Here is a 12,224-nt window from a genome sequence, read left to right as displayed (position 1 = left end):
TCCAGAGAAGTTAGAATGCCACATTGACTAAGAAAAGCCCCCAAGAGCCCCAAAATAGATGCCAAATATGGCCTGCATGCTCTCTTTTTCAAGGCAATTTTCACACTAAAAAACACAACAAAAAAAAACAGTAAAAATCAGAGACTTTTCCACAAATATCATCACTGGCCAATTCTTTAATAATTTTTTAATGAACTTACTACGGAAATTTGCTTACTTTCGTGCAAAATTACGTGAAAAATATCAACACAAATGTCGCAAAGGACACTGTCCGCCATCTTCTTTTTGACAACTCATCCGTTTTGGTGCATTTCTTCGAACAAAGCAAGCACTTTTTCAAGACATTTTCCCGAAGATTTTCCACGAACAATTTAAAAAATAAATAGTCATAATTGCTTCCAAAACTCACCAATTTTCTATTTCAATTCATAAATCAACGATATTCTGCATATTTTTCATAATTTTCCACGAATTATGCAAAAGTTGCAGAAGTCACTGGGCGACCCATATTTAGCCTATTTTTGCTATCAAATCATGCCTTTTAACCAATTCTATGTCACTAAACTAATTCTAAAAACTATTTCCCTTATGCTACCCATCAATTTTTATTGAAATTTCATTAATTAAACTTCACAAATTGGCTTTAAAAAGCAATCTTGGCGACGTTTTTTTCAAATGCTGGCGACTACCACTATAAAAGCAGAAAAACGACTTTTTCCTTAAACATTGGTTCCTCTGGTCTCCCAACGACTGATTGTTAAAAATTGTTTAACAATAATTTCAGAAAATATAGTTGAATATTATACTTTTATGTGATACCTTTGAGCTATTTTTGAAATTGAATTTTCGAAGGTCAAAATTTCACCACTCTGGAGGGGCAAATTCTTCAACCGATTTGCTCAAATTTGAATTTTTTGGAAAGCTCTTGAAATTCCCAATCCGGATGCATCGGTTCAAATCGGTAAAGTTCTAGTAATTGGTTCATCTTCCTTTCATAGTTTACTCGTATTAGACCGAAAGTTTGTTACCGTGCTAGAGGTCAAATAGTAAAAGATATCTACTTCTGATCTTCGATGACCCTCCATCCCCATAAGTCAATTATTATCTCGAGGCGTTTTTGTCCTTTTTCACTTCATCCTTCTTTCTTTTTTTTGAAAGCGGCTCCTACGGCTCCTATGATTTCTTTTATTTTCAGATATATTTTTTTAGGTATCCCGGGAAAACTTTTCGCCCTATACAGTAGACTCTCGCTTATCCGTGGAGCGGGACCGAAATGTCACACGGATTTTGAGAGTGATACACATCAAATTGTTTGAAATCTAACGATTTTTTCGTTTACATTGCAAATTTATGGAGTGAATTCTGATCTGACTGAATCGACATTCTCTCTAAACATGCGTATTGTTCAAAAAAGTTACAATGAGAAAGAATTAACAGTAGATAGAGCACATTTGCTTTAACAAAAAAACCCAAAACGGGGAAAATATGTCAACAAAATTTTTCAAATTCAACTGTCTCACGGATTTTTTTTATGTCACCCGGAAAAAAAGTCCACGGATAAGCGAGAGTCTACTGTATGACTCAAAAAATTTTCACATTGAATTTCCGAAGTTTAAATGTTTAATTATTTCAGATCTTAATATTGTTTAACTCTTTCCGGACCACAACATATCCAGCGAACGATTTTCAGTAAAACTCACTTTATTGTAAGTCTTAGTGGTCAAATATGATACTTTTGTAGAGAAAGAATTTTCTCCGCCTCTGGGAAATTGGAAAACTCATGGGAACTCTCGTCCCCTAAAGAACGCAAAAGATAGAAACTTGGACAAACTTCAATTTTCCAAAAGCCAATAATATCAATTTTGTGAATTATTTTTGCATGTCAAATAACTCCTTTACAATGTTGATCACTAAAACAAGAAGAATTATTGACCAGTATCTTGTGGGATGTCCAGGAAGTGCTGAAAAGGACACTCAGCTCCTGGTTGCCAACAGATTCCTCAAAATATTTCACAGAATAGCACTTTAACACACATTTCTCTCAACAGGATGTTATTGCAGACACATTAAGCTTTCTCAAGAGCCAAAAAAACACTTCCTGGACAATCAGAATTCACCAAAATCTGGAAGAATAGGAAAAACTTCCCCGAAAGCAATCTCCTTCGCTGCCAAATGTCAAAATTATCGGCCATATTGACAAAAATTTCGCTCCCGCTTGAATTTTCTTACAAGGTTGGTGTCAAAAAGCAAATGGCGGGCACTGGCGGGATAACCTTACATTTGACCTCAAGATTCTTGGGGACGAGAATTCCCATCAATTTTGAACAAGTTTTTTGAAAATTTATGAAAAAATTGTTTTTCGAATTTATGTAATCTGTAATTGATAGTTATCATACTTATTGGCCCCGAGAGGTTTTTCCTTATTCGGGTCTAGAAATATGAAAAAAGTCACAATATGTGCAAGGAAGCAGAAAATCGAAAATTCACGATTTTTGACCAAGAATATCTTAGCTCAGGAGTTAATTGGGATCCTGCAAAAAATATCCTAGATTTGGACATCCTTATAGTTTGTAATTATCCAGAAGAATCGGATTTTTATCGATTCTAGATAGTCTAAAAAAATTGTTGTTTCCATGGGTACCCAGTGTCCCAAAGGAGACGAAAGAGTTAACCCTCTAACGGGTAAGACTGCCTCCACCAGGCGGTCTTCACAAAAATCACATTTACAGCTACAATAAAGGTTTTATTTATTTAAAAGTGCTATAGTGACCTCGGTAATAGTCTTATAAACATCTCTTGAAAGTTTGAACTCATTTTGACTCTTCGTTTTGTTGCTATTCCCAGTTTTGTGTGACAGGTCAGAGAAAAACGCAACAAAAAACATTAGTGCAAAAAAACTAATTTCCAATTTCCATAAAAATACCGATTTAAAGTTATCTGACTAAAATAAATTTATTTTTTACTGAAAGATATGTCATTCTATTTTGTATATTTTATTTAAAAAAATTGAAAAAACTAAAAATGTGAATTTTAGAAACAAAAAGAGTTTCAAAAAAATTTATATTTTCTCACCTAGCGCCTAGACTTAAAAAGATAATGAAGTATGGATAGTTTTTTCGACTTTATCGGATCATAATTATCCTAGAAAACATTGTTTTAGAACTTTTTTTCGCATATTAAAGAAAACACCGTTACCGTGTAAACAGACGGAATTTCCACGGGAATTCCCACGAGCAAATGGTAAATTTGCTATACAAGCGCCCTCTGCAAAAGTGCACGAAACTGCCCGAATGTCTTGAAATATTTTAAATTTCAAATGGAAATTTTCCGTTGGAGGGTGAAATATTCAATTTTCTAAAATGGAAAAAAGCTATCTCGCTCGAGATAGCTTTTTGCTTCCGGAGAATTCCGAAAATTTAATTTGGAGTGTTTTTAAGCAAATAATATATGAAAAAACATGTAAAATCTCCTGTAGTGATCAAAACATTGATTTTAAAAGCAAATTTGAAATCGAATAATAATACTATAATAATTTTGAAAGGATTAGTGTTTCTGGATTAAATTAAATATTCATCAATAACATTTCAGAAGAAGTTTAAATTATTGGAAAGGCAGATTCAAAATTTATCTTTTTCAATAAATCCCATTATTAAAAAATGTATAGAATATAATAATGTAGATAAGGAATTACAAAGAATAGTAAGAACTATCGAAGTTCACTGATGAAAATTATAGCCAGAAACCATATAAACTGCCTTTTCGGATATAAAATATTACTTCAATATTTTTTATTGTTTACTTTTTTTTGGAAATAAAATTTTAAAATATTTTACAGTCTTCTTGTTTTTTAAAACAATTTGTATTCAATTATTATACAATTAACTAATTTTTGTAAACATCTCTGTTCCGAATGAATTGACTGCTTGGTCACCCAGGGATATTTTATACATTTTCTTCCAACACTTTATAAAATTTTAAATTATCAGCACTACAATTAAACGAAAATTAATCAATAGCCCAGCAAAACTTCGATCTGCAATTCTGCACTTTTGAAATTTTAACGTTTCTTGTCATTCAATCGGATACTTCGTGTGGCTTCGTGATAGTCGTGTGACTTCGTGAGCATCGCGAATTTCTTTCGTGTTTTCTAACCATTTCCTTCCCCTTCGTATTTTCTATTATGGCTGATTTAATAATATTGTATTATATCATTATAATAATATTGTAAAAAAAGAGAGTATTCACGTAAAATTGTTGAATAAAAATTGAATTTTAAATAAATTGAAATACATATTTTTATGTAGTTAAAATAATGTTTATAAACATTAGAAAGGGTAGAAGAAATGTAGAAATCATCTAAATACTCTAAAGAAATTCTGCCGATAATTTTAAAATTTTCTATAGAAATTCTGCAGAAAATTCTGCAGAATTTTCATACAACGATCGGATCCACCTTAGAACAAAATTCTGCAGAAATTCTGCTGATTTTTCGGCAGTTAGTAATTCAAATCTGAGGAATTTCTGCAGAATTCTGCAGAATTTGCCGGGTGGGAGGTCCTATCAGCAAAGATATCCAAAGCCTGTCGTTCATTTATCCACTTTAATTGGGGGTTTTTGACAGGTTTCGGAGCATTTTTGTGTTGCGCTTGAAGTCCACCAGAGGCGCATAGAGCGGATGGTAAAAATTTGACAGTTCAATATGGAAATTTCCATCCGGAATTCCCATCCGGAATGGAAAATCTCATGGGAATTCCCGTGGGAATTCCGTCTGTTTACACGGTTAGAGGGTTAAAATTCAAAGGTCAAATTTTTGAAAAAGAATGCAATTCATTAACAATTTGTAATTTTAAATAAATAGTCAACTGCTTCGTGGACAAAAACAATTGTTAAAACTGCTCTCTCTTGGAGTTCGAGCAGTTAAAAAATATACTAAAAAAAAATAATTCACAGAGAGCTCTCTCTCGTGAGTTCGAGCTTTCCGCAAAGCTAGGATGCTTTGCCATTTTCTTTTTTTTTCACCAAAATAGAACCGGTATTTTACGGGTTGGTTTTTCTTTAACTTAAGTAAAATACTTACTTTGTAATGCTTATGAATTACATTATTCACCTTCAACGATCCTTTTGTTAAATAATTAATTTTTCATCAAAAAATTAAAAATATAGTAAAGAGAGGTAATCCGGATACTTTTCATTGAGTGCGACTTTAATGCTTGTTTTTGGACTGATGAAATATTTTTTTCGCCATTCCAAATCAATAGAATTATTCTTTGTTTAATTTAGAATCATAATAGAAATAGAATTTTAGCAATAATATTGATGAAAATTAATAAAATTACGATAATATTAATATATGCGCAAAAATGTTACTGCGATGCTTTTTTGTAACTCCGTTGAATTCGATGAAACTCGGATGCTCATTTTAAGGAAAAGTTTAATGCATAAAAATGAGAAGATATTATTTCAAAAACATTTTTTAGAGTTTTATTCCATCAATTCATTTCATTAATTTATTATTTAATTATATATATTTTTATTTATTTTAAGATTGCACTCAATTCTTTGATTTTTCCTCGGTTTTCTTGGCTGACTTCCTTCCACGTTTTTTCTTTTCAGCTTCAATTGGCATTTGAGCCTTTTCCTTTACCATGTGTTTCTCCTTTAGTTTTATCTCCTTTTCTTCTGCCCTTATATTTTTGTTCCTCTCTCTGGTCAACTTCCGTTCAGCAATTTCTTTCTTTTTTTGTAAATCCTGCCTCAATTTTTCCTCCTGTTCCGCGATAATTTCCTCGGAAGATACAATATACTGGTGTTTCACATTGCTGGCTTTGACCCTCTTCTTCTGACGACGTTTTGGAATTTCTCCTGGCCAGAAATAGCATTGTTTTAGTGTGTCGAAGATCGGTTGAGTCTCAGAAGTTGCAGAGAGTTGGTTTTCAGGGATGACTGGATCATTTGAAGGATTATTGTCGGTGGCCTGATCGTGCTGGTTATTGATAATGGACTCCTCTGAATGTTGGAAAACATTTTTCGGGAAATAAAGACCAGCATAGAAAAGTGGCCCATCCATCCAGCCACTCTGTGGTGACGTTCCCATTTTCCATCCTTCTGCGTTGTGAATGGCAATTTTTGGAGTAATGTCAGTTTTATGAACAGCCATTGGAGGAGCAAGTTCGCCAGTAGCTGACACCCTGAGGAGTACTGTGATACATTGCTTCGGTCCTGAATTTTTAAGAGATGGAACTACACGTGAACCTCTCCTGGACAAGACATTTCCATCTTCCGGTGTCAAAAAGAAGGCACTTTCGTCGCAATTAAAAACACGGTCTGGTGAAATGCTCAGAAGGTTGTGTTCTGTGAAATATTTAAGACAATTCTGAAACCATTCCGTGAGGTCTTCAGCAGTAACAGTAGCTCTTTCCAATGAGAAGGATTTTGGCTTGCGCATGCTGAGCTCTGGATGACGCTTAAGAAAATTCCTGAACTAAACGTCTCCGGGTCTTCCAGCTGTAAAATGGTTTGGAATTTTGTAGACCTCACAGATGAGTTTAACGCTGTCCAGAACTTGTTCCTTCCCGATGGGATGCCAGCCATCCGCACATCCCAGGATCCATTTGACAAGTTCTTTTTCCTGTTCTTTTGAAAGAATTGTTGGCCTGCCATTGGGGCACTCCTCTGGGTATTTGCCGGTCAATTTGTTGTGCAGTGTTGTTCTTGGGACATTAAATGTTTTGGATGCATATGCTATGGTAGAACCATCTCGTACACACTGCAAGGCATTCCTAATACCTTCCTTAGAGTCGGGCTTGTCCTTATAGGTCTTTTCTTTTGTTCCCTTTGGCATCTGAAACAGAAAAAGAGTCCTGAACAATGCAAATTCTGAACCAAAACATTGACTTTCACCGCATCCGACATGCATCGAAATGTAAACATTCACAAAAATCACTTATTTCTGTATGAATTATTAATATATTATCAATAAACTCTTACTCACCTTGTAGATCAATAACTACACTAACTTTTATTGATAATTTTGATTGCAAATAATGTTTTATTATATAGAAAAAACACTAAACTTTTTCCAGCGACGAGCTGTCAACAGGAAAATTTTCTCAGAAATTAAATTTTTAGTACACAACCCAGCTGACCCGAGCTTAAAAAATATTTCTTTTACCCACTTATTAAACCGATAAAAATATAATTTTTGGTTTTTCTTAAAGTAGAATAGTTATAATATGATACTTCAGTAATTAATTACAGAAATAAAAATATAAATTATATTTTAAGTGGATGTATCGGAGTTAAATCGGTCGCGGCATCCGAGTTTTGCAATCGTCGGAGTTACATGGCCTTACTATAAATAAAGAAATCCTTTTTCAGTTTAAAATCAATATCTATTTATTTATTCATTTGCATATTTTCATCCAGTCTCAGAGAAAATATAATGTAATCTGCTTTTACTACAATAATAATAATAATAATAATTACTTTTCTGAATCTTCAAGTAATACATTACTAAAAGACAAATACTTTAGGAGAACAAAACCATCTCATTATTCACTATTTCACTCTAAAATCTCTTTTACTCAAAATTATACAATAATTTTTTTCTTCATCTCATTCTTTGTGAATCTCTCTTATTCTTTTTTTTATTATTTGTTCATTCATGTTTAAATTCTAAATTTTAATTCCTTAAGATCATTTTAAAATTCTTTTTTATGGTATTCTTTTTTTTTAATTTTTCTTTTATCTTACTTTCTTTTTTTTTTAAATATCTACATCACAAACTCATCTGCACACACTTCAAGTAAGAAAAAAAATAAGAGTAAAAGAGTAAGTAGATTTTATTACAACTTTTAGGCGAAAGATTTCACGATTTTACTTCAGACATAACATAAAATTAAAAAAAAGAAAGTATACAATATGGGGAGATTGTTAAGGAGTCCTACCTTTGGACGCAACAGGAGCGAGAGGGCCCAAGGATGCCTAATTATCATCCGTCAGGAGCCCCATTCGGTTTGTGGGCGTGGGAAAGGTGGAGTACAGTGCACTGAGAGCGGCAGGATTGGTATAATTGAGCCCAAGAGACGATTGCAAAGCCTGCTGCGATGCAATAATACTACTGCCCAACATTGTCATCGTATTGGGCTGTTGCTCCTGGAACTCACTCAATTGCTGGTAAGTCTGGTACGTGAGATCGAAATTCTGCTGCAACGTCGCTTGTTGCTGATTTTGTTGCTGATTCTGCCCATTGGCTGCTCCTCCTGCTCCTGCTCCTGTTCCTGCAGCAACACGATTATTCGCTAAATTGGACACCATGAGATTGGGCGTATACCCATCCTCCTGGCCAAATTGATACTCAAGATTCTTAATTATCTGACGTGGCTTCTGTTGTGTCTTCCGACGACGATTTGTCGTGCTTCCAGCTGCAGCTGGAACTTTAACAGCCTTGGAATTGACATTGAGACTCTCTGAAGACTGTTTCACAATCATTTCCACTGACATTTCTGGCGCTCGATTCTGTGGAATCTCCTGCTTCACCTACATTTTGGACAGGACAAATGCGATACACCTTTATCAGGCAATGTCAAATTTTAATGATAAAACTTTTTATATTCATTTCTGATTAATTTCTACTAAAACAATTCGTCAAAAAACTTCAAAAGCTTAAGGTAATTGAGACAGACTCTTTAAACTCAAAATGAATACAAAGGGCATAAATTTAGGGTTACGACTTAAGCCGAGAGACGATTTAACGTAATTATAATCAAAAAGGACAGATAATCCTAATCGCCTTACAGTAGGTGTCAAAAGTTTGTTGCCATCATGTATGATCGGGAAACCAGGTTGAAAAATGATAGAAAAGATTACTTTTTAGAATTTTTCTTTTTGCAAATTAGTTGCCTGTAATCCGTAGATATTATTTATATATTTCGAAAAAAAAATAATTAATTTTATTTCATATAAAAAATTATTGTTTTCTAAAAGTTGATCATTTTTGATTCGTTAAAAGTTTGTTACCTCGTTTGAAAAGTTACTCAAAAAACCCACCATTTGCCTCTTAAATTACATATAAACTCAAAATGTAACCGGTTTACATAAAGTTGATTGCATGTTTTGCCCATTTTGAATAACTTTTTCAAATGAGGCAACAAAATTTTGACGAATCGAAAATGATCAACTTTTAGAAAACAATAATTTTTTATATGAAATAAAATTAATTAATTTTTTCGAAATATATAAATACCCGTCAAATAATATCTGCAGATATCTTTAAGATTTCTGTAGAGAAAATCTACACCTCTACAGAATATCTGCAGATAATATCTGTAGATATTCTTACGAATTTTATTTGGGCTTGGGACAAAATTCGTCAGAATATTTCGGCAGATTTTCTGACGAATCTCTGACGAATTTCTGTAGATATTCTGCCGATTTTCTGTAGATTTTTTCTACATTCCAGACTTTCCAGACAAGATGTGTCAGAAGAGATGGAAAAATTTTTCACTGAAGTTTGCAAAATTCAATAGAGTTATTTTTTGTGATATCACGGTGTTTATATAAAATAAAGAATTCTGCGACGCCGTGTTACAAGTAGAGAAAAGTGAAGTGAAAACTTTAAGCAGAGTATCGACCTAAATTTCGTGTTTTTGTATCATTCCATGGGCGATTTTTAAAAAATTAGTATTTTTGCTCGCATCTTTTTACTTATTTAAAATGTTTAATCGGTAATGCTTGTTAAGCAGAACATACCATTTTCTTTATAACTCCTACAGTTTCTACATAAATCAACAATATTTTTGTGAAGTAATGGACACTATGCCGATTTTCTCGGCAGAAATTCAGCAGAAAATCTACAGATTTTCTCTGAATACACTGGAATATACCGTTAAAATTCAAAAAACCTCAGAGTAAAATCGGCAGGTAGAATAATGATTTGACGGGTAATATCTACGGATTACAGGCAACTAATTTGCAAAAAGAAAAATTCTAAAAAGTAATTTTTTCTATCATTTTTCACACCTGGTTTCCCGATCATACATGAGGCAACAAACTTTTAACACCTCCTGTATGTAGGTGAGATTCTTAACGTGAGCTAACTCGGAATGTATGCAAATTCGATTTAGAGCTGAAGTTGGGGTACGCCATTCAGTTATCTTGAATCAAATTCGTGAAATTATACAAATTTTGTATTTAAACCAAAATATCAAGGATTTGGATGAACTGGCACAAAAGTAATATATGGGTGAAATGTAGACCAGAATGTTCTCTATAATTTTCCCATAGAACATGATCTCATCGATTACTCAGAAGCCAAGACAAGCGAGGTTTTTTGTTTCTTAACTTGTTTTTTCGACCAGATCGCCCCAAGTGTTCATTTGGTGAACTTCAACTATATGAAAGAATTTTTGTATTTTGTGAGACTTTCCATTTAAAACCCTAATTTAAGTGTCTTGGTGGAGTAGAGGCAGTCAAATTGGCATCTGAGTGATTTAAAAGCGTTATTATGGGAAAAGTCAATTTTTTTCAAACTTAAACGACAAAATCGGACAGATCGCATTGTCTGATCGAAAAATGATATATAGACGAAATGTAGACACAAATGTCCTCTACAATTATGTCGAAGTAATCATCAAAATCGGTTCAGCGACAGTCGAGATAATTGAGGTTATGTCATATTGAAATTGGTTTTTCGACTGTAGCGCCTCTGGTGTTGGTCCCACGAAGTTCAAATGTTGTAGCATTTGGTGAGATCTTTCGTTTAAGCCCTCACTCATCAAATTCGGTCAAATAGAATCGGAGATATAATTTTTTGAATTTCGTGAACTTTGACCCCTCATATCTGCGGTTCTATTGAAACCACAGCGCACTTACGCACCATTTTGGAAACGTCTTAGACTGGACTACAACACTCTAAAATTTCATTAACTTGCACAATGCCGTTTTTGAGAAAAATTAGTTTGAATTTCGATTAATTTTGACGCTATCGCAGCGCCACCTGTGGTGACTTTTTGAACTTCCATCTGAAAATGCTCATTGAGACGAAACCAAAAAGCCAAAATTTAGTTCGATATGTTAATTAGAACCGGAGATAGAGGCCGATCAATATTCGAACTTTGACCCATTATAGCTGGGGTCAGAGGTTATGGATCGACTTGAATATTAGGTGAGATTCTTAACAATCTCACCTACTATAATCCTAACAAAATTTCATGTCGTCCGATCGACCTCAAACTTGGCCAAAATGTGTTTCAGCACTTCCTGATCACGAATATATATGTGGCTAATTTACGTTCCCGGCCGGCCGGCCGCTCTTTGGAGCTTAATAGCTCCTAAACTAAAAAAGATATCGACTTGCGGTTTTCGGCAAAGGTTATATATCGGGTGAAAATTGCAACTTGGTGCATTGACCCCCCACCCCCCACCCCTCCTTCCGCCATTTTGAAGACCACCCTTTTTTTGTTTTCTCAATAGCTCCGCCCCTATGGCATCGAGCGGGCTCAAATTTTAGTATGTTATAGCTGGGCCTTAGAGCTTTCCATCAATACCAAACTTAAGGTCCCCCGACCTCCCTGACCCGAGCTATAAGGGTCCAAAAAAAATTTCTTAAAATGGCCATAACTCCGGTTCTAATTATCATAATTTAAAAAGTGAGGGCTTTTTGGAAAGCTCTCGTGAAATGCCACTTCCCCTTCTAACATCGCAAGTTCATAAAACCACCGCTAGGGGCGCTATTATAAAAAAGAAAATTTTTAAATCTTATAAGTTAAATAACTCAAAAATTCCATTGTGCATCGGGCTGAAATTTTAGTATGTTGTAGCTGTTGATTATACCTATCAAACAAGAAAAAACTTAAGTCGATCTAAAACCCCTGACCCGAGCTATAAGGGGTCAAAGTTCGAACATTGACCGGCCTCTATCTCCGGTTCTAATTAACATAGCGACCTAAATTTTACCTTTTTGGTTTCGTCTCGATGAGCACTTTCAGATGGAAGTTCAAAAAGTCGCCATAGGTGGCGCTGTGATAGCGTCAAAATTCATCGAAATTCAAAGTCACTTTTCTCAAAAACGGCATTGTGCAAGTTAATGAAATTTTAGTATGTTGTAGTCCAGTCTAGGAGGTTTCCAAAATGGTGCGTATGCGCGCTGTGGTTTCAATAGAACCGGAGATATGAGGGGTCAAAGTTCACGAAATTCAAAAAATCATATCTCCGGTTCTATGTGA

The 12,224-nt window shown here is 34.2% G+C and overlaps 1 protein-coding gene across 4 annotated transcripts in view; it reads right to left on the bottom strand.

Annotated features, from left to right (window-relative positions):
- Positions 1-7,369: 7,369 nt before the first annotated feature.
- Positions 7,370-12,224, bottom strand: part of LOC129800302 (probable lysine-specific demethylase 4B) — a 33,211-nt gene continuing 28,356 nt past the window's right edge. For 2 of the 4 annotated variants that reach the window (XM_055844585.1, XM_055844586.1), the window contains exon 8: positions 7,370-8,569. In XM_055844585.1, coding sequence (XP_055700560.1) covers positions 8,438-8,569 — 132 coding nt within the window. In that variant the 3' untranslated portion in view covers positions 7,370-8,437. The remainder of the gene's footprint in view (positions 8,570-12,224) is intronic. The other 2 variants (XM_055844583.1, XM_055844584.1) reach the window with 1 other exon arrangement.

Source organism: Phlebotomus papatasi, chromosome 2 (genome assembly GCF_024763615.1).
Source record: "Phlebotomus papatasi isolate M1 chromosome 2, Ppap_2.1, whole genome shotgun sequence".
NCBI lineage: Eukaryota > Metazoa > Arthropoda > Insecta > Diptera > Psychodidae > Phlebotomus > Phlebotomus papatasi.
This window is presented reverse-complemented; position numbering and strand designations above follow the sequence as displayed.